Below are 22,299 nucleotides of genomic sequence, written 5' to 3' on the forward strand. Positions count from 1 at the left end.
GAAGGGATCTCTGGAGATCATCTAGTCCAACCCTGAATGCAGCCCATACAGGGATTGAACCTGCGACCTTGGCATTAGCAGCACCATGCTCTAACCAACTGAGCTAAACCTGCCCCTTTCCTGTACTACCACTAAATATTTCATTTCTATTCATGATCAGGCTATTTCATAATCTGCCTAAAATATGTCTGATAGAAAGTGTTCTGTCTCTAATACAGTCACATATATCCTGGAAGTGAATGGGTATGGCGTATCTAATGCCTCCCTTGAAAGCTGGTCATGTTTCTGGAGATGTTTTCTGGACAAAGAAATCTCCTACATGGTTTGAGAGTAGTGAGGATCCATTCCAAAAGAAAACATTTGCCTTTAGCTCTGCAGAAGTTGTGCAGAGCAAGTAAGCTGCATTCATACCTACAAAGTGAACAGTGTTGGCCTCCAAATGATTTTCAAGCATGTATTGTCTTACCTTTAGCCTTCCACTGCCATTCTACAGCTGCTGAAAGTCCTATGCAGTCCCATGGGTCTTTTGAGGTTTTTGTGGATGCCATAGAAGATTAAGTCCATTGGAAGGAATAGGTGTCCACTTGTGCAAGAGTGTAAATACCACATTTCCTCCTTTGCTTTGCTGCTTCTTGTGCTGATGTTCACAGATGTTTTGCTGTGAATATAAAGAATAAGCTTTACAGTTAAGATAACTTATGATAACTTGGTGATTCAGGAGTACTGCTTTGCTCCTTGGTCTGGATAAGCACCCCAAACATCTGTTGTACCTGTCCTACTGCCTTTTCTTCCCATCCCATGCCTTGGTTTCTGCAGGAGGAAAGCGTGGGAACCTTGACCAGGATAAAGCCATCTAGATTACCAGGGCACAGAATCCCTAAGTGTGCCAGGGTGAGCCCCAATTGCTTAATCTAAACAGAGTTAGTTTCAACCCTGCACTAAGGAAGCAAACTACAGATACATATTTATATCTGTATACTCAACTGAGTTAGAAAATCCTGGAGTCAGCTGCAATTTCATGCATATGCCTGATGCCATGTCTGCATGTAAACAAGCTTTCAGACTACAGCAACAAACTTTCAGCACTGCTGCCTCCAGTTTAAGCGTTGGCTTACTAGTACTGACAAGGGGACTCGTGAACCGGCAGCAGTCTGGAGTAGTGAATTTTTAGATGGCACTGAGAAACAGCTTCTGCACAGGCAGAGGCTTTTTCCACCATGCAACAAGACCACAGAAGGTAGACTGAAGTAGGACCTACAAAAGGTCCATGAAGATTTGTTATTCATCATGCCAGCATAATTATTGTATTCCGTTTTGCTGTGCTAGTTCTCCTCCAGAAACTGGAGGGGTACCCAGGAGAATCGAGCACCGATTGCAGTACGTGTCATGTTGCTCAATTCTGCCTTGTGTAAGTTTCCTTCCAGTCCTTTGTGTCCTGTACTCGGGCCAACATCTGTAATCGCCAGGGGCCTTGCGGTAACCTTCTGACTGTCTGACTCCACCTCAGACAATTTCACTGCAGCCTTCAGAGACCCATCAAGACACCTCTGACTCCTTTCATACTGCTGCAAAAGTACAAAGCTGAGCAGTTGTACGGGACTGACGGAGCTGCATGAAATGGCAGACTGCTATGACTTCTGTCCTTGTGCTAGGCAGGAAAGATAAGCTGTCCCACAGCTTCAGGACATCCCTGCTCTGAAGGTCCTATAGAATCTGAGATGCACTGACACAGATCCCAGTGCCACACACAAGTAGTAAAAAGGGAGAGGGAGCTTGGTGCCTAATCTGAAAGAGTGTAGAAATGAGAAAAGTAGTTTTCATGATGTTTCAGGCCATGCCACAGAGCTTGGGGCTGGCTGTAAATGTGTCATCAGACAGCTCAGCTCTATATAGTCTTACATGTTCTGTTTTCTTAGCATGAAATCAGCCCTTGGTGATATATGTGATTATTGATACCCTTACATCCCATACTCATTTGGAAAGTTCTGAGATGAACAGCAAGAGATTTTTCTTGTTGCCATCTTCTCTCTAACCAGAAGAAATTTTAAGGCTTCTGGGACCCTGAGGCTTATGGTTACGCTGGGGCTTCTGGAAGGGAGATTTCTACTGTGCCATTTGTACTCTCTGCTCAGAGATTGGTGTACGTATCGCAAATAAACAATTTCCCCTAAGGATATATTCTGGTTTCATGTCATTGCTCTTTCGTGTTTGTCTGTTTGTTTTCCTAAAGGAAGCTAATTTGCAAGACCCCCCAGACCTGAAGCTGCTTAATGGTAGGGCCCTACATTTTTCAGTATCACTATGCATAGAGCATATGGACCCCATGTTTTAATACAAACAGTTTTATGCCAGTAGAGAAACCCACTGCTTTATCAACAAAGAATTTGCTGCATTTAATCCCACATTTCAGTGAATGTGAAAATTAACTAAAGGCAGTTTGCTGGGTTTTTGAGTATTGCAAAGGAAAGAACCACAGCAAAAAACACTGAAGGCCTTTGAGAATAATTTTAGATTAATTCCATATGCCTGGCTTTTTACAGTCTTATTTACTCAAAGTAATCTTATAAAACTAGCCTGGGCTAACATTTTTCCATCTGCACTTTGTTGATTCTCTACTCTATGATCAGTATATTGTAATTATTCAAGTTCTACAGGGGTTGAAGGTTAGAGCCAGTTCAGTAATGGTATCTTATCATAAGAAAACAGAATTCAAAGAGATATGGTGACACTTTGCTTTTAGAACTTCCTATAGCCCCAATCTAGCAATATATTTAAAATATCCGGATATAGCCATTAAAATCAGCTTACGGGGAACTTGAAGATCTTGGGTGTTTCTTCTTATTTAAATTAGTAGAGATAAGGAGCAAGTCTCCCAATGTCCCTAGTTTCTCCCAAGGCCTTTGTTGTACACCGGTGCAAGACACCGGGGCTAGTGTTCATTATGATCCCAGTAAGAAAGGCACTCAGATTCTGCAAGGCGTTGCCTAAAATTACCATATATTGGAGCTAACACAAGAAGGAAAGAATAGATAATCTTACATCCCTTTGGGTGCTGGGAACCCCAAGCTGTGCAGCACTGGACAGACCTCCAATCAGGGCATGGTACAGCACACGGTGTAGATCCCATCTGTGGAGATGTTCTCTTGGTCTTTAGAGCTGTTCTAGTATTTTCTTAGAAGAAAACAATTCTATTCATTATTTCTAATGAGACCTTGTTGCTTCACTTTAGGATAGACAAGGACACAGGTGCTGTAATCATCAGTACCCAATGGGAACTGCCTTCAGATTCCTTCGTTGCAATCAGCCAGCTAAGTGTACCCTGTGGCCAACGGGTCATGCAGCATAACACAGGTCTGAAGGCCAAACTACGCGTGCAGCACAACACAGCACAGGCCGGTGCCTACTCAGGTTAACTGTTATGTGGCTCATAGTCTCTGTCAAGGGTGTTAAGACTTCTGAAGCAGTTGCAGTGGTTGAAGCTACCTCTCAGCTGCTTCTCAGTGTCCTTCTGCTGGGCATTGCTGTCCTTACAACTTGCAGAAGAGACAGGGCGAACATCCCTTATCCTTCTGAGAGCAAGCTCAGCCAGCTTAGCTCAAACCAGCTTCCCTGGTGCTGTACGCTAAGCCGGCTGATTTAGGACCGAAGAGGATGGTGGGTGCTCAGACAAATCCTCTGCACTTCCTGGTCTACCGGACTTTTATTTCCAGTAGGGGGCTGGAACGTCTTTGGCTGGAACGTCATGTAGAGAAGCCACTGTGTGTCTGTGCTTCGTGAACACCTCTGCTTCCAGGCAGAATTAGGCCTTACAGACCACCTGGGGTGAGTGAAACAGTTTGACTGAGCAGGAAGGGCTAATAAGGGGATAATCCCATATGCTCAGCATCCATCCTAGCGGCAATGTAGCTCCTTCCAGCATGAAAGCAGGACATCTGCCTTCAGGTTCAAGCCCTGGTGAACCTGTTTTGGCAGCCTGGGGCAGCAACACCTTGAGCGGCTCCCCTTCATAAGGTAAAACGGGGGCCAGACGTCCAAACAAGCGCCCAGCTTTCTGTGCTGCTTGAGCACTGCGGCCCCCGTTGGTGTGCCAGCCTGGCACGGCTCTGGGTGCTCAGCCCTCACACGCACCTGCCCCCTTGTGCTTTGCAGAGACCTCCGCAGCGGCCCCGCGCAGCGCCGCAGCGCTCCGAGCCGCCAGCGCCCGGGGCCCCGGCCCCGGCCCCGGCCCCGGCCCCGGGCGCGGCCCGCACGCTGCGGCGCGGCGCTGCGGCGCCCCCTGCCGCCCCGGCGGCGCGCAGGCCGGGCCGGGCGGGCGGCGGCTCACGTGACCGGGCCCAGCTGACTGCCGGGCGGCGCCGCGTATGGCGCCGGCGGGCGCGGGGGGCGGCGGCGGCGGTGAGTGCGGCGGGGCCGGGCCGGGCCGGGCCGGTCCTCCAGCTCCCCCCCCCCCCCCCCCGCCCTGGCGGGCGCCTCACTGCCCTTCTCCTGCAGATGAACGGGGCGCAGGACGCGGCGGAGCCGGCGGCGGTGTGGGAGCGGCCCTGGTCGCTGGAGGAGATCCGTAAGGGCAGCCAGAGCTGGTCCTTGGCCTCGGACGCCGGGGTGAGCCGGGCGGCGCGGGGCGGCAGGCCGCGGAGCTGGGCGCGCCCTGGCCCGGGCCCTCGCCGAGGGCCGCGCTCGGGAAAAGCAGCTGGATGCTGACCGTTGCTTTCGTGTGTTGTAAGCAGCTCCTGCACTTCCTGCAAGAGTTCTCCCAGCAAACCATTTCCAGGACTCATGAAATCAAAAAGCAAGTGGATGGACTGATTAGCGAAACAAAAGCCACCGACTGCCGCCTCCACAATGTCTTCAATGACTTTCTTATGCTGTCCAATACCCAGTTCATAGAGAACGTGAGTACCCCCGTGTGTGGCACCAAGCTCGTACTTCGGACGTTGGTGTCACCCCTCCCTGTGCTGTGGAAAAGTGACTTGTCTGTGTGGCAAGTCTGATGCTAGCTTAGAGATGAAATGGCTTTTAACTGCTTTCTGTTAAAAGGTCTCCCAATTTCTACTAGAGTGATGCACTGTTCAAGGTGTGCAGGTTCTCTTTTGCCTCTTCTGAGGTATCTTCCTTCTTGTTTCTATATGATTTGGAGATGGGAGGGTCTGTTGTTTTGTTTTGTTTTCGTTAGGATTCTGAATGAGTTGAGATCTATGGGTTACCTTGGTATATCTTTGCAAATAACATAAATATAGGCAGTGTACCTTAGCTCTCTAAATGGGAGAATATTATACAATAGTCTAAGTTTTTTGTTTGTTTGTTTTCCTGAAAACAGACTGTATTCAAGGTGTTAGATGGTAGGCAATTGTCTGTTGTATTTGGTCATCATGTGGGCATATCTGTTGGTTAATGCTCCCATGTTGTAAAGATTGCTGTTTTGGGGAGGTAAAAGCTAGAAGTAAAAGTCTGTTATGGTATTGCATCAGTAAGGGCACATATATAACAAAGACGTAGAGCTTTAATTTTTTCAGTTCTTTTTTTTTTTTTTTTTTTTTTTTAAAGCACTGAGTTTTATCAGGCATTTTGTTTTGATCAGCATTGTTCTTAGGCCAGGTGTGAATCCTATGAAACTATGATGCTATATTTGGAAAGATGTTGGCAGAGGACAAGAAAATGGAAATCTGTATCTCTAGTAATGCTGCAGTGTCTTTACTGGCCTGCTTTTGCTGTTCAGCGTTGTGATCTGAGGGTAATGAGTACCAAATGTCTTGACTCCTGGGTACTTCAGTCTGTTTTTCCTCCAAATGTAAGCACATAGAAATGTCCCTTCCCCTCACACCCCCCCCCCATTTCTAATTCTCAGTTTAGTTTGATATTTGGGATCTGTCTCTTTCCAGAGGATAATAATAACCTATATTTGAAAGATTCGGATTTGGAAGATTTGGATTCAAGTGTGCAGGTTCAAGGGAAGCTTTTTATTCCCCTGTATCTTCTTGTAGCTGCTCCTAAGAAAGAGTGTCAAAGGAGCTAGAGGAAGGCTCATCAGAACAAACTGAAGCAAACTGAAAGCTGGGGGAGGATGTGACCTTTTCCCTAAGTATAGGAGAACAGGGGGAGGATGTGACCTTCTCCCTAAGCATAGGAGAACAGTGAACACCAAGGAAGAAAAGTACAGGAGACGAGTAAACACCTAGGAGGAAGAGCTACTAAAACACAAGAACCTAAGGCAATAGACTGCTTATAACTAAACTTAGGCTTGACTTTAAAAGCTTCAAGAATAGCTTTATCTTGGGGATTAAAGCAACTTCCTCCCCCCCCCCCCTTTTTTTTTTCAATTACATTAAGATCAGTCCATGAACTGAATTAAATGGTCAACTTGTCTTCCATTGTCATGGTCAGGTTTAATGCATGGAAGAGGCTTTGAAGATGCTTAGCAAGGTCTATGGTTTTTGATTTTGTTTCAATGTGTTTTTATTGTTAGATTTGAAATATGTAATGAATTAATGTGCTACTCAGTTTTTTACATTATGGATGGTGCCCATGGTGTAGCTTCTGCAGCAGTATGTTGTTCTTACTTGAATTAATTTTGCTTAAATTTGTAGAGAGTATATGATGAAGAAGTGGAAGAGCCTATTCCCAAAGCTGATGTTGGAGACAAAACAGAGCAGGTAGTTAACTTTAAGCTGCTATGAATGCTAGCAGCATGTTTGCAGCTGTTGTCTAGCTTCTTATTTTCAAGCTTTCTTTGCAGATGTTTACAGCTTAAGAACCAAACTGCTTCCTTTCTCTTTGAAATCTTTCTATTGGATAATGTATGTCATTCAACCATAAATTTGACTGTAACATTGAAGGCGCTACACTGTTATCATCTACTAGCACTCCTCCCACCTTGATCTTGTATCTACTAGGCAAGATCATATTTTTTAGTAACAAGATTGAGGTCTCACACATTCTTACAAAATTCAGAGGTAGTGAATAGGAAAAGCAGAATCTAATGGCAAATTCCAGGGATATAATTTTGGAGAGCTTTATGTATGTAAAAAAAAAATCTTACAATCTAGGCGTATTATACCATAAAGATTCCCTTGGCATCTGGGAGCACAAATAGGACAGAGCTCTGCAGATGCTAATCAAACCTAGAAACAGAAGTGTTCTAAAGATGAATTAAATGAAGAAAAAAGTTGTGAAGGTATTTTTTGTACATGTAATGAAATTGCTCTCATGATACTGATTTGAAGTTAGATTTTTGAATGCATGTTGCATTGAGACTGAGTTTGAATAAAATGTAATAAGAACATGCTGTTACTGAAGGAAAAGACCCGGGAGCAGAAAGAAGCTGATCTGATCCCTAAAATCCAAGAAGCAGTGAATTATGGGTTGAAAGTTCTGGACAGTGCATTTGAGCAGCTAGACATCAAAGCAGGCAACTCTGACTCGGAAGAAGAAGAAAGTAATGAAAGGGTGGAACTGATCCTTGAGCCAAAGGTACAGAAACCTATTCTTGGGAGCACTGGGTTTGTATTTTGCTGGACTCGCTCTTTACTACTGTCAGCTGTATCACTGTACTAGTGTAAAACTAGTATTAATTACCTCAAAAAAAAAAAAAAAAAAAAAAAAACAGTGACTACATCAGAAGTAGAAGTGCTCCATATTGGGCTATTCCTTGTGTGGCTTGCTTGCCTTGTACTTGGGTTGGCATTAAGGCATGCCTAAAAGGAGTTAGTTCAGTGGCAGCGAACTTGGAAAGCGAAGCCTGGATTTTGGGTGGAATGGAATCTTGAAATTTCATGCTTTTCAGATAGAAACCATACATCTGTAAGAGGTTTTTATTGTACCAATAATTAAGAATGCTAGGGGCACAATTTGGGATAAACCAATATCTGTGTAAGGATATTCAGCTGTTATGGCTCATAAGAAATATGTTGGAATTGAGCAAGTAGAAATAGCTTTATCTTCTACAATATTAAAAAGAAATTAATCTCAGCTGGCCCGCACAGTTGCATCCTGGCTTGCAGCATGTGCCTAGTGGGTGTCTCTTGAATCAGGCTCATATCTTCCTTATGTTGAAATAAGGTTTGCAAGACTTGTCTTAATCAGCAATGTAAAGCTGTTCTTAGATGTCAAAAAGACCTTATGTTGTCTCTTTCCAGGATCTCTATATTGATAGGCCTTTACCTTACTTAATTGGCTCTCAGCAGTTCATGGAACAAGATGATGTTGGTTTGGGAGATCTCTCTAGTGAAGGTGGGTGCAGCTTTACCTTTTATTTCTCTAAGAATAACTAGTTCCTTATGTGAGAGTCTGTCTGTTTTAACTGAGTATCTTGGATTATACTTTGTAGTGTTCTTGCATATTTTGATGCATACTGTAATTAACTAGAGGAAAATGTGCAGCATGCTGTAGTAGCCTCCCACCTGGTACACACAGTGCATTGTTTTTCTAATGCAGAGCACCACTTATTGACAAAGTCCTGAAATTTCAGCAGCCTCCAAATCTCTTTCAAACCAGTCTGTTCTCCACCTTATTTCTAATTCTCCTTACAAAACCTCTGAAGTCACAATGTGATATGTTCAAGATCTTTGATGACCGAAGAGCTTCAATGTGCAGATGCCATGTCTGACATCTTAACAGAATTTCAACTTATCTTAAAGTTAACTTTTTTTCTTCTTCTCTTAAACAGAAGGGTCAGTAGATAGTGATCGTGGAAGTGTAATTGACAGTGACGAGAAGGATGGAGAGGTAAGTGATGGAGAACTGCTCCGGAGAAATGCTACTTTACATAAGTATTTGAGTCCTTGATTATGTGAGGCCATTAGCTATTTTGCTTTTTCAATACTGTCTTGAGACCCCACCAAACAGTGCCTACTCCCTATGTATTTTCCTTAACTATTCTTATGAAGTTATTTTCTTTTCTGCAGCATTTCAGAAGAGCAGTAAAGGTATTGTCTCTAAATGTCTATACGAGAGGATTTTACTGAAGTGTTTTATTCCGGTCTAACTTCTTTTAGTGAAGCAAATGCTTATCAGGAATTGCAGCTGTGGAGAAAACCTGTTGTAAATTATGATGACAAAGAATGGGATGGAGAATAACAAGAACAATTTTAAAAGTTTAACAGGTGTCAGTGATATGCCTCCAGGCATTGCCTCATAAAATCTGCTGCACTGGACTGTTTTGCGTGCCTTGACTGGAATGTCTCTGCTTTCTAACTGATACTATGGGAGCACTCCTTTTCCTGAGGAATTTGTTTCTGGGGTCTTTTTTTCCGTTAAAATTAAATCACTTTTGAGTTATTCAACTGCCATTTCAGGCAGAGCTCTTGTGTTTTGCTAAATCAGTGATATTTTAGCCAGCTCTGCTCACAGATGATGATCAGTAATATGGAAAACTGTTGCTTGATTAGGCTGCAATGAAGTGATCTTAGTGTCCAAACCTAAGCAAGTTCAAAGTTTGCAAGCCCTTTTTTGTAACCACTGGACATGATAATGTGTGATATTTGTCTTTGAATCTGTTGTATTCCAGGAATCAGACGATGAATTTGGAAACCCTAGTGAAGATGACCAGAAGACGGCACGGTCATATACCCTGGTACAAAATGGAAGACTTTTTACTTGTGACACCATGAGGATGCAGGAAAAAAGGAGATAAGAATTTTAGACAACTGTTAAAAGACTTGGTTAAGCCTGATTTATTTAATTTTGCATGGCTAGGTTGTCCTGACCAGGTAGCACTGACATTATGAAACTGAACCTGAGGTGGACTTAGAGATGTTTTCAAGCCATGTGGGATGGCATTGCTTGATATACCTTTTTCTCACAAATAACTTTGGAGCCATTAGAGGTCAAAGAACCTACCCTAGGGCAACTAGACTCCTGTAGTAGTATTGTATCTGTAATTTTAATTAAGGAAAACGTATTTTCTGTCATTCTGCTATCCACATTAAGACTAGCTCAAGACAATATAGTTTTTCTGTGTGTGTGTGTGTTTATACCAGCTGAGCTCAGCATTCCTGAGTTAAGGCTGAATACTAGGCCTTTACAGGGGAGCAGTTAGTGAACTAAAGGAAGCTGTGCAGCCAAAGCTATTAGGCTTGTATGTGCTAGCAATACCCTGCTGATGAGGAGGTTCTTAGTGCCCTAGGTTGCATATCTGATCCAGAAACATTCAGTGATGCAGCACAGGGATTACTGGAGAATAGAGCAAGTTGCTTGGAGCTAGAGGCACTCCCTCCTTACCTCAGAGGTTGTGAAGTACCCCAAATATGCTAAATGTTTCCCTCCTCTCAGTAAGTTAGCTCTGAATATATTGTTTAAGCAGATAGTTATGTGCTTGCATCTTTGTATGCCAGCTTCTGGAGAATACAATCAGGTATTATTGTTCCTTAGAGGACAGCACTGGTGAGTGATGAAGATGATGATGATGGCTGTGATCTCTTTGACTCTGAAAAAGAGGAAGATGAAGATGGAGACTTAGATGAAACTGTAAAGCCTGTAAGTAATTGCTGCTGCCTTGAGAGGGGAGATTTGATCTCACTCATGAAAGATATCTGGCTTTAGTATGACTATGATGATGACTTCTAGTTACCTAGGATGGGATCCTGTAAAAAAGGCCTGTAAGGAACTTGCATGGTGTTTTAACATGGTTGTTCAGTCATTGTGCCCCAGGCTGGCATCAAAGCTGCTTTTAAAGGTCATTAAAAATTATCTGTTGCATTTATTTGCAGTAGATACTTTCAGCTTGTCCTGCATCCAAAATGGAAAGACACTTGAGCATTATGGGGCTGTAAAGGTTTAGAAATGGCTTGTTTTTCTTGATGCATGTGTAATCTCTTAATTGTCATCTTAATATAAAGCTGCATTGCTTCTTCTGAGTTGAAGTCTAGGCAGGAAATTGCACAGATGACAGTAGAATATAGTATTTGTAACTGCAGTTATGTAATGGGAAGGGAGATAGACTCTTTCTCTTGTGTGTCTGCCCCCCTCCCCCCCCCCAAAAAAAAAAAAAAAAGTGCTGTGACATGAAGTCCCTTTCTTTGTATCTGGTCTGAACCAACATTCTGCTTTGCAGTAATCAGCCTGAAGGGATGAGATGGAAGTGTGAAAGGCTAATAAGGTTTTTCTGGGAACTCTATCTCCCTTCCTGGGAATCTGACAGATTTGTTGATTTAGATGGCTAAGTATTTGGAGCTTAAATATCTTTATTTCATTTGTACACCACTTTGATCCTCACCAAATTATTAACAGATTTGCACATAATGAATATGGTGTTCTTTGTTTTCCCTTGTCACCCCAGAAAAAGAAAAGACCAACATCCTTTGCAGATGAGTTGGCAGCTCGAATCAAAGGAGAAGGACCAGTCAAACAGGATGAAGAACGGTCATGTAAGTTAACTCTTCAGTGTCAGTATGTGCTTGTGAGATAGAAGAGGACTCCTGAACACATCAGTCAGGAGAGTCTATATAATAGTACATGAAATTATAAACAGTTCTGTTATTTGTGCATGTATGAGGGGTGAAAGCCCAAAAAGAGAGATTGAAGTCTGTAGTTAAAATGCATGCAGTTTCGTGCAATAAGAAAGATTTTTAGCCCTAACTTACAGGAACAAATTGGAGTCCACTAGGAGTTTCAGTGGAAAACTTACAAGTTTAGTGAGACAAATCACTCTCCAAACACACACATGCTAATGAAAGGAGTTTTCTCCAAACTGATTGTACATCAGCATGTAGAACCGCATGTTTTGACTACATGTGCGTTTGCCCTGTTTCAATTCAGTATTTGAAAACTTACATTAACTCACTGTAGTCTCTTTCCTTGAGTTCTAAAGCAGAAAACCTGCCAAGCAATAGCCTGGTGTTTTCATGCTTTTTTTTTTTTTTTGTTGTTGTTTTTTTTCCTTTTCTCTTTGCGGGTTAAATATACTGCATTTTTCGAGGAGTTTTCCTTGCTAGTGTTCTTGGTGATGTTTTAGACTAAGTATTTTATTTTTACTCTGCTTTCAAATAGGAAATGACCTATTTCAAGAAGTTAGTTGTGCAGCAAAACAGCAATTGCATATAGCTGTCTGAAATTGGCAAGAATTATGAACCTGCTTTTGTCCTGTAACTTAGTATGAACAGTCAAGAACAGTGTGCGTTTGTTCTTGCTCTGTTCAGACAATCAAGTTAGATTTGTGAGTATCAGAGTATAAAACCTACAAGGTTACTACTTTGTTCAGCTATGGGAAAATCTTCTGTCCGTTGAAATAACTTTAAGGAAATAAGGAGAGAGGGAATAAAACTGTCTTCACCTTTCTAGGTAACTGAATCAAGCACTGATGTGTCTTGAGCCATTTGAGATGCTCAAAAGTTTTGTATACAGTCTGTGGGACCAGTACTGTCTGGAGTGCTGCGTTACCATCAGGCATCTCAAATGACACTTGCCTGTATGTAGGCAACTTTGTTGAACCCATAGTGTAGGACAGAATGATGCCATCACATTTCTAAGTGCCAATTCTAGAAACTGCACTTCATAGGACTGCTTCAGTAGACTGATACATAGGAAAACATTTAGATCAGCTTGATTTGGTTGTTTAGATACTTCCTATCATGGATCGGTCACAGGTAAAAATGGACTATTTTGTTTGTGCTTTGAACTTTTCTTAAAGCCCTGGCTTCAGAGACCAAAACGAGGAAAAATCTGAAAGAGAAGGAAGTTAGAGTTCCATCTGATGGTAAGATTTAATTCTCTTTGCTTTCTGAATTGCTGGCTGGATCATAAGGAAGTGCTTGGGCAAGTACTGTGTATATACTGTAGAAACTGGGTGGGAGATCACCTTCAGAGTGAGTGTACACAAATCCTAGGTTGGTGTTCTACTTGTTAAAACAAGGTCAGAAACAGGCATAGTGAGAGTTTCTCCTCAAATGCAGTCTTGTGTGTGTGTCGTATTTATACGAGCAAGTGTTTGTTTTGGTTGTCTCTTAATCCTCCTTCCTGCAACTTGATCAATCCCATCACAGCTCCTGGTTCTTGTGCTTTCTAGATGATGAAGATGACATCTTTAAGCCTCCCAAGCTGACTGATGAAGACTTCACACCTTTTGGTTCCAGAGGTGGCCTCTTCAGTGGTGGGACAGGCCTCTTTGATGATGAGGTGAGAGCACTAGAGAGGATGGTGTTGGAGATCCCTATGCATGTCCACTTTTTTTAAAACAAAACAAAACCCCCCCCCCCACACACACCTTTGTAGAGAAAGAAAATAATGCTTTGTTGTTGTGTGACATTCAAACATATTGGGACAGTGTAGCTTTCAAGTTGGAAAAAGAACCACACAAGCAAGCTACTTGTGATCTTTTTGGCACAAAGTCCTCTCTTCTGTGCTGACAGAGATGCTAGTATGGTCCTAGCATTTCATTAGGGAGGTAGCCACAGTAGGTCAACCGGCAGATAGTAACTGGTGCACGTGCAATAACTCATCAACATCCCTACCACTATCCTCGCTTTCTCCTTGTGCTTCCTGAGCATTACTGTTCTTTTTTCACAAAGGTTTTACAAAAGACAGGTGCTTTGAGTCTCCAGGGAGCTAATTTAGAACTTCTAATACCCAACCTTCTGAAAGAGGAAGACTTTCCAGAATTGAGTGGTCAGTACTTGTTGGATTTGCAGGATACCTGGAAATACAGGCTGTGCTTCTCAAAGGGATTCATTCGAGTTATCAGCACAGGGCAACTGCAAATTGGGCACAAAACCTGAGGAACAGCTCTTCAATTTCTCCTGGGCTTGAATGTAGGAAGAATGGTTTTGGTTCAGTTCAGCTGCAGTAAGAGTTTGTTTTTGTGTATGTGTCTGGAGGGGAAATCTGTGTCATCTTCCTGTGCTGGTTCTCAAAGACATTATTGCAGGACAACACACTCCCACTAATTTTGAGCTATAATGTGTATCTCTGGATCATATTAGTGTCCTGGAGTCTACTGGAACAATATGAATAATTAATCTTGTGTATATTAAGTTTGGAGTATTTTTATGCTTGTCATGACCTGAAATCTTCCTTTGAACCTTACTGGATAATCTTAAATAGGAAAGCTTGGAAGGGGGTGTAACCAGAAAGTTATATAATTGGTGTAAACCATTGTAGATGTCAAATAAAACATCATTTCTTCTCTACAGTGAACTGACTGACAATCAATGTAAATTAAAGGGGAAACTAATTTTTAGAGGATAGAAAGCTAATCTTCTGAATGTGTGACTCAAGTGAACACTTGCTTGAGTAGCAAGATTTAAATTTATATATGCAGTCATCCTTTTAAGAAGGAAGTGGTGGTTACCTCCCTTATCTTGGCTAAAAGTGAATATTTTAGGTGTAAAAATAGACGTTTCTGCCTTTTCTTACAATTGACAAATTCACTGCTTCCCCTCCCCCTCTTTGCATTTTCATCTACTATCAGAGTGATCTTTTTGCTGAAGCACCAAAAAGAGAAGAATCAAAAGAACAAGAGGAGCGAGCTTCAATAAATGAAGGTAAGAACCAATTTTTGCTGCCTATAGTCTTGTATATGCTGTGTTTTATCACAGCTAGCAGCTAGTGTGTTTTGTTCCCAAACTAATTAGTCTGGGGAAGCAATCATTCTCTATCAGGACCGGGGAATAGAAGAGAGTTGCCAACATATGTTTTCCTTGAATTTTAAATAAGTGTTCACTCTGATCTCTCTCTTGCAAACATGTTCTCTTCTGGAGTTGAAAAGATGGCCTTACTGATGTTGTCGGAACTTATTGTATGCATTGAGCTCCTGCTGCTGAGCTCCTGCTGCTGAGGAATACTTTGTAGACTCCAGTAGAAAGTTGAAGCAAGAGCAAAACTACTTCTTTTAGACTGATACCTGTTTAAGTTCCGCATTAGCTACGTATCTAGACTTCTAAGGAATGTGACATGTACATAGACATTCTATACCACAGCTGCTTTTACTAAAACACTATACTTGTTGAATTTTCAGGTATGGACTGTGAGGCAAAATTGCTTAATACTTTAGAGGTATTAAAATTGTGAATGTGAATTCTTATATACATCTACACAATAGCATTACTTATCATTTTATATGTGTGTGTGTGTGCGTGCATGTATGTGAATATATGAAGCTTTAGTGTCATAGGCAAGCTTTAACTGAGCAAAAGCTAGATTGTTCTGGTATGTATCTGCAAAAACCAGAAGTTCAAGGCAAGTGTCTGAAGACTTCTGGGCTATTGAGCAAAAAAAATAGAGTTCAGAAGACTTATCAGGTTGTTCTCTTTATGGTAGAATTCGGAGGGCTTTGACAGCATAAAGCAAATGCATTCATCTTTTAAGTTCTTGGTTTGTATTGTACTTCCTGTGATTTCAGCATCCTCCACAAAGTCCTTAAAGAAAGTTCCTGCAGGTGCAGTGTCTCTGTTCCCAGGTATGAGTCATTCAATAGCAGATTGCTTCATGCACAAAATGCTCTTTTCTTTAAACTGTGCTGAAGAGTCTTTAAAGAAGAAAAATATCAAAATATGGCAGCACTACATTGCTCTATCATGTGCTTAATGACAAATACAGGTGCTTCTACCATGCTAAGCCTAATCTGCAGCATGCTTTATAGATAATAAAGCTTCTGTCGGAGCTCTGAGTAGGTGTCATTGGCAGATATTAGCTGCTGCTGGCATCCAATATTATGCTAGTTTTTGCGTAAGGATGTGTGTTACTTGGACTCATATTATGGTGTTTAAATGTCTGGTATACACAGTCAGTTCCCTCCATAATCTGACAGGAAAATGCTTTAAGTTTTGATCATTGAGATTTGCAGAGAACAGTTTAAACATGAGTTTTATTTTAAGTTTTTATTTTTTTATGACACAGGTAAACAAAACCACTCTTGTTTTTTGGTTAGGAAGATCTCACTGCATGGTGAGGGAGCAAATCTGCCAACTGCAGCTAAAAAAGTCTGTGCTAAGAAGCGTGTTCCTTATCTGATTTAAAGCTGAGCAACAAAAAGAAACGTCCCTAGTCATTTTGAATCTACTGTGTTGTAGTAACTTTTGTCTCTATGTACAGTCAGTCATTGCTTGATTAATATGAACAAACCTCACCTTTTAAATTTTGTCCTGTCTTAAGAAAGGTCCATTTTAAGATGATGACTTTGCTGACTGAGGGCTCAGTTAACCACTGTTAGAGTAGGAAGGATAAAAAATACAGCCATTTTGCTCCAGGATCAAAGACTGGTATCAGCAGTGATTGTTCTACATAATTATAAGACTTGGTAGAAAACTTCAAAATGGTGAATTGTGACTTTCTGACTTTCTTGGAGATACTGTTGCATAAGCATTGAATTTCACATAATTCTGCTACTGTGTATTGTTCTAGTTCATCAGTGATTAAATTGTATGTAGCATTTGTACAGTCTTCAGTTGTTCCCTTGAGTAACTTGTCTACAATAAACTAAAGTCACCAGAGAGAGATCAGGACCGAGGCTCATCTGCTATTCGAATAGAACTTGCTTGATAAACAAACCATTCACTGAAAATTTGTTCAGGAACTTCTTAGAAACAATTAACTAACCAAATTCTATGGCTACGTTCCTGTAAATCCTGTGGCACTTTGTAACTGCGAGAGCTTGTGCCCTTTTTTTAAACTGGTAAGCTGCTGCTGTAAATGCTCAAAATTTATGCAATCTGCCGTCTTTAACCAAACAGCAGCTGTTTTACTCTTCCTACCAGCCTTTCAATTAAAGTCTTTTTCTGTTCACCATACCCAAACATCTATAAATAAGGAACAGAAAGATAGGCTGCTGAGTTTAGCAAAAATGGCTAAAAATCTGTTTGCAAACAGTCTACCCAGACTGTATCTGTCACTGAAGCAGGACACTTCTACACCAGGTGTAGAACAATTGGCGGCTGTCAGGTTACTCCATCTTGATCATTGCTGCATCTGAAGTATACAGGAATCTTGGGGCCAAACTCAGCCTCACACTGCAGTAGTACTAGTGGTTTTGCAAGGAAAAGTACTCTTCTCTAGGAGAACTTGGTTCCATCCATCCTCCCCTTTCCTCGAGCGTCTTGCCATTTTTATTTGTCCAGAATGGCGTGGCTTACTTGTTTGTAAGGTAGGATTCTGGTTTGGGAAGTCCATCCAGACCACAGTGGGGGACTGATGAATCTCCTAGCTTTAACACAGAGCCTGGCTGGTAATCCTAGGGAAGACAAAAAGAAGAGATGGCATTATGAGTAAGTGGTTGTTGCTTCTGACTTGGCTTTATCAGGAAGTACTACTGCTTTTGGTAAGGCAGTGTTTCGGGAATATGTTTAAAGATTACTGTGATTGAACATACCTGCCTCGCTCCAGCTATTGAGGCACAAGTCTAGCTTTCTGGAAACTCCTACAATGACATCTGGGATGGGGGTTGGGGGTTTCCTCATCTGACTTGCAGGTGGGAGCGATGTGTTTAATTCCTCAGTAATTGTGGAAAAAGACAAGAAACCTGCTGCACGGAGTACAGAGAAGACCCCCAAACAGCCTGGGAAAGTTGCTCTGTTTGATGATGATGATGACGATTTCTTTGTGGCAACTAAGAAGCCTCCAGATTCAGGTACCTCTATGTATTTGGCAGATAGTTACACATCAAACTAATAGGAACCACTGAGTTACAAACCTTACACCGAGCATTTAGTGCTACTGCTTATGCTCTCCCACTCATATTTAGTCTTTCTGCCTCTTTTTGTTGGTATTTCTGCCTGTGTAGGGGTTTTTCTTCCCCTTTTAATGGTTGTTCTTTTTTTTTTTTTTTGTTTGATTTGGTTTGGTTTTTTTTGGCTACTCTTCTGCTCAGAGTGGTGTGGAGTTAGCTTACTTATATATGCCGTCCACTGACCTTTCTCTCTTGGGAGGCTCCTTCTAAGACAGTATCTAGACCAGGGAAACAATTTTTTAATTATTTTATTCGGTCAGTTGTGAGTCCTCATGCTCAGCACTCCATATTGGCAGGTTCTAGATCTGCAATGCCAAGCTGGTGGGAAATGCTGTGTTCAGGGACTTAGAGGTACCAACTGACTACAGCCCTGCTTTAATTGACTACATTGTCCGTTACCAGTGCTGTCAAGCAATATTACAGTGCTATCAGATAAGTGGTATTGCACTTTGTAAGCTTGCCTAGCTTTTTCTCTTAAAGCTCTCAGTTGGTCACCTTTAAAAATGGAACGTGATGTCTTTCAGAACTTGAGTATCTCACCTTGGTCAGTGGTGGCTATGCTGTTCTAGTCATTTCCTGTTTGTTTTGTCTCTTAATGCAGTCAAGTCCACATCTGATCTATTTGATGATGATGAAGGTGACTTATTCAAGGAAAAACCTGTTGTTCCTCCTGTGGCTGCCAGCACAACTAAAGAAGCAGAAAGCCATAGGGGGACAGTCATGGAAAAAAAGGTAATAGTATAGAAACTGATGTTAGGGCTAGTGTTCTAGGAAAAAGTTACTGCTTTTTTGCAGCTGAAGACTTTCTCTGTAGAACAATGTGGAAGTGCCATATTTGAAAGTCAGAACTAAGTTTGTAGGGTCTTTGGCCAAACGATTCCAGGATCCTTAAATGTATTTTGCTTCTCAGATTTTGAGTTCCTTAAAGGCTTTCTGTGACTGGTTGGTGACTGGAGGAGTCTCATTAAGGCAGGACTTCAGTGAGAGCAACGTAAGAAACTGTTAATACCAGTTCGTTACATTCATGACTGAAATGAATGTCAGTCTGATCTGAGAACCTCTGAAACTGTGTGCTGCAGGTACCATGTTGGTGCTTGTGCACTGACCACAAGCTAGTAGCAGCTTAACAGGTAATTCGTTGCTTCGATAGGTTGTGCAGGAAGAGGGTAAGTGTCACAGTTCTGCCTTATACTTCATGAATATTCAGAAAGCTGTTCTTCAGCTTAAAGCTCTTGAACAGTAGAATATCCAGATATTGTTTGGAATATGTAGAGTTAGAGACTCTCCCAACCCCAACTCCAATCTTCCTTTTCAGAACAGTGTCTTGAAGAAAGTGGTAATTCTCCTTGTTTCTCTGTTAGAGACTGTATATGTTCACATCAAAGGTCATCAAAATTTGAACGGCTAGGAACTGAATTTGAATGGTCTGTGCATTAATTTTATCTTTATGTGTGTGTGTGTGTGTATATATCTATATATAATATACACACACATGTATATATATGTGTTTATATAAATTTTCACTGTCCAAGGAGTATATGAACATAAAGAGCTACATAATGAGAGGGGATTCTTCTCCCCTCCATACTGGTAAGTGTACAGCACTGATGTCCAGTGCAAATTGCTGTAGGACTTTCTTCTTCTTGCCCCATGAGAAACACCTGAGTACATCACCCAAAGCCACCTTCTAGTTCTAGTGCAATGCAAGAGTATCTGTTGTGAAACAAGAGTGGTGATGGGAGAGTCCTCCAGTACCATTGCTTCTGCTTCCATTCAGAAGACATTTGGGAGGCTGGGAAGACTTCCTAACCTTCCTAGCACTTGGCTTTCCCCCAGGAGAGAATGAGAACTGATTCAGTAGCGCAGCTCCTACTTTCTGAGGAAGTGACGGCTGTTTTACACTCCAGGCTTGCTGACAGTAATGCTCAGGTCTGGAATCTTCCTGGCAACACAGCTGGTAGCAGGCTTGGAAATTCTGGTTGGCACAGACTGCTTTATTCCTTTACAGAATACACCTTGTTAAAGGAATCATTTTCCTTTAATTCGACACGGGGCCTGGCATAAGTTGCTGCATAGGCTTCCTGTTGAGAAGGATGGTGGCGGGAGGACATCCCGATGGGCTTTCTTGGAGTAGCCATTGCACAGCTCTGGCTACACTGGAGGAGCTCACTCAGAACATGTGTTGAACTTGTTACAAGCTTGTGACCTGTTCCTTTGACTGCTGAGCACTGCTAGCAGTGTATTTCCTAGAAATAAAGGACCATGTGATTTGTCTACCCTTATTTATTCTAAATGGGTGCTCATGTAGTATTTTTTACTTATTCTGAAGAGTCAACTGTCTTCAAATGAGGTCTTCAAGGCTTTAGCTGAAACAACTTCCAAAAAACAGAGAGGTCTCTTCTCTGATGAGGAAGATTCTGAAGTGAGTATCTCTAATAAATTCCTTGGGATCTGAGTTACTGTGACTTTTCTGGTATCTGGGGACTTGTTGTTTATTTGTGGGATTGGGACCTTTGACACTCAGGCTTCTGCTTCTAGCCTTCCTGAAACTTCCTTATTGCTCCAAGAGTAAAATTTCTGAGAACTTTTTCCCCAACATTAGAAGCAAACTTGCTTGGTGTCCACATGGGCATAAATTAAAATCTTGAAGAGGTAAGAACAGTCAGTCAAGAGCAAGAATTGTGAAAGACTGTATGTGTATAACTTTGTGTCCTTGACTTCAAGCTAGCAATTAATTGCAAAGCTGAGGGAGACCCTAGTGGAGTTGCAGGTTGTCAGTACCTATGAATTGGACAATCTTTCCCTACTTCATGGACACAACACTGCTTTTTCTAAAGAAAAAAACATGAATGTCACATTTAGAGTTCTAAAAAACAGACAGCATTTCTTTGCAAATTGACATTTCTTTGTTTTGAGCAGGACTTGTTTTCATCAACTAAAACTGTGAAATCCAAAGCAACATCTCTCCCCACCAAGTCTGTGGGAAAAGCTCCGCTCTCCTTGTTTGATGATGATGAAGAGGTAAGTACCATTTCCTGATATGGTCTTGTATGCAAATCTTCCTGGATAGCCTGTTGCAAATGCAGCAGAAAACATTCAAACACAAATTTAAAACACTTAAGAGCTTATAACTGGAACTCTAAATTTAGAGCACTAAATCTATCTTCTAATATTGTGTAGCAGTTCTGTGCATGAGGCTAGCGTACTGTGAGAGAGTGAGTGGATAGTCTTCTGGATTCTTGGTTTCTCTTTAGAATTTTGCTGTCAATGGAACTCATCTCTGGACTTAAAGTAAGGAGATGATCCCTGTGGTATGGCTAGAAAACACTAAGGTAGCAAATTGATACAGTCTTGGAGAAGCTGTTTTATCCTGTCCCGGAATACCTAGCCACATAGAATACTTCTTGCTTCCCCTTTCTGATGGCTGGTAAATTCCTTTTTTTCCTTGAGTTTGTGTGTAAGAATTGTGGCTTCTAGCACAGCAAGTGAGATCAGAGCACAGGTCATGCAAGGAACTATAAATCTTGATTACTATCTTTTGTACTCACTTTTCTCTCAGACACTCCAGAGAACTTCAAATCTGGATTTGCTGTCTTCAAGGGGAGTTGGTTTATGTCATAGTTGTAACCTGAGGCAAAAAGGAGGTCTCTTCAGAGCTATGAGATTTGGGACTTCAGCAAATTTGAGGGATAAAAGTGTGTGTGGGGGGGGAAGGGAGTTGTTTTAGTTTTTGTTTTGTTTTCCAAGACGGGGCTGCTTCCACCTCTGCTTTCTTCTGACTAGAGGCCACTTGCAGGTGGAGCAAACAGTGAAACATTTTGCAATGTGATTAATATCTCCAGTATCTGCAGTGGAACTTCTGTTATGGAACTGAAGTGCAAGTTGGGTGGATAAAAGCATAAATAGGTGGTGAATGCTGTATCCACTTTTATATATATTTTGATACCTGTAAAATCTGCATGAGTGTTTTTAGGTGAAAAGCCTTGATTGTTGCCCAGTAGTCATGGTTCAGTTTTCTTTTGCCTATCCTCTTAGAATGGGATCAATTCCCCATCTCGTTACGCAAGTGCAGAAACCATACCCGGTTGTTTTAGCTGCTGTACAACAGAATTGCTGGGTAGTGGTTTTTGGCTGCTAGTCAAGCCTCATCTTGAAGAATCTGCAGGCCAAAACCAGGCTGTGTTCTTAGAGGTTTCTGGTCTATCAAATACTGTGTGTGATATTCCCTGTACCACAATACTGCATAACACTTAACTGCCTTCAGAAAGGGTTCAGGAAACACTGTTTCTCTGCCCAACTCATCTCAGAAGTGGGTGGCAACAGTGTCTTGCATGCTGATGACTTCTCGATGAGCTTTCCATCTTGATTTTGGCTTTTATTTTTATTTTTTATTTTTTTAAAGGATCTCTTTGGTGTGGCGACTGCTAAGAAGCAACAGGCAAAACCCCTGGAAGAGAAAGCAAAACGGTCGGAGCCACTCAAGAAGGCCTCCAGTTTATTGTTCAGCAGTGATGAGGAGGTACTAAAGATTTGCTTGAAAGGGTTTACTAGGCTTTATAATGGGTACAAAACTTGAGACAGGAACCAGTGCTAGAACTACACAGCAAAACTCTGTTCTGTGTCCACATGCTATGCTTACTTTGTTCTTG

At 41.7% G+C, this 22,299-nt stretch overlaps 1 protein-coding gene across 3 annotated transcripts in view; it reads left to right on the top strand.

Annotated features, from left to right (window-relative positions):
• The first annotated feature begins 4,353 nt into the window (after positions 1 to 4,353).
• LOC134143102 (WASH complex subunit 2A-like) overlaps positions 4,354 to 22,299 on the top strand; it is a 36,505-nt gene continuing 18,559 nt past the window's right edge. For 2 of the 3 annotated variants that reach the window (XM_062580839.1, XM_062580842.1), the window contains exons 1-19: positions 4,354 to 4,395; positions 4,492 to 4,602; positions 4,728 to 4,892; positions 6,585 to 6,650; positions 7,294 to 7,467; positions 8,133 to 8,226; positions 8,663 to 8,721; positions 9,503 to 9,568; positions 10,366 to 10,470; positions 11,273 to 11,360; positions 12,623 to 12,688; positions 12,998 to 13,107; positions 14,399 to 14,471; positions 15,329 to 15,385; positions 17,393 to 17,551; positions 18,252 to 18,382; positions 19,980 to 20,072; positions 20,570 to 20,671; positions 22,053 to 22,169. In XM_062580839.1, the coding sequence (XP_062436823.1) occupies positions 4,492 to 4,602; positions 4,728 to 4,892; positions 6,585 to 6,650; positions 7,294 to 7,467; positions 8,133 to 8,226; positions 8,663 to 8,721; positions 9,503 to 9,568; positions 10,366 to 10,470; positions 11,273 to 11,360; positions 12,623 to 12,688; positions 12,998 to 13,107; positions 14,399 to 14,471; positions 15,329 to 15,385; positions 17,393 to 17,551; positions 18,252 to 18,382; positions 19,980 to 20,072; positions 20,570 to 20,671; positions 22,053 to 22,169 (1,836 nt within the window). In that variant the 5' untranslated portion in view covers positions 4,354 to 4,395. The remainder of the gene's footprint in view (positions 4,396 to 4,491; positions 4,603 to 4,727; positions 4,893 to 6,584; positions 6,651 to 7,293; positions 7,468 to 8,132; positions 8,227 to 8,662; positions 8,722 to 9,502; positions 9,569 to 10,365; positions 10,471 to 11,272; positions 11,361 to 12,622; positions 12,689 to 12,997; positions 13,108 to 14,398; positions 14,472 to 15,328; positions 15,386 to 17,392; positions 17,552 to 18,251; positions 18,383 to 19,979; positions 20,073 to 20,569; positions 20,672 to 22,052; positions 22,170 to 22,299) is intronic. The other variant, XM_062580841.1, reaches the window with a different exon arrangement.

Source organism: Rhea pennata, chromosome 7 (assembly GCF_028389875.1).
Source record: "Rhea pennata isolate bPtePen1 chromosome 7, bPtePen1.pri, whole genome shotgun sequence".
NCBI classification, from domain to species: Eukaryota; Metazoa; Chordata; class Aves; order Rheiformes; family Rheidae; genus Rhea; species Rhea pennata.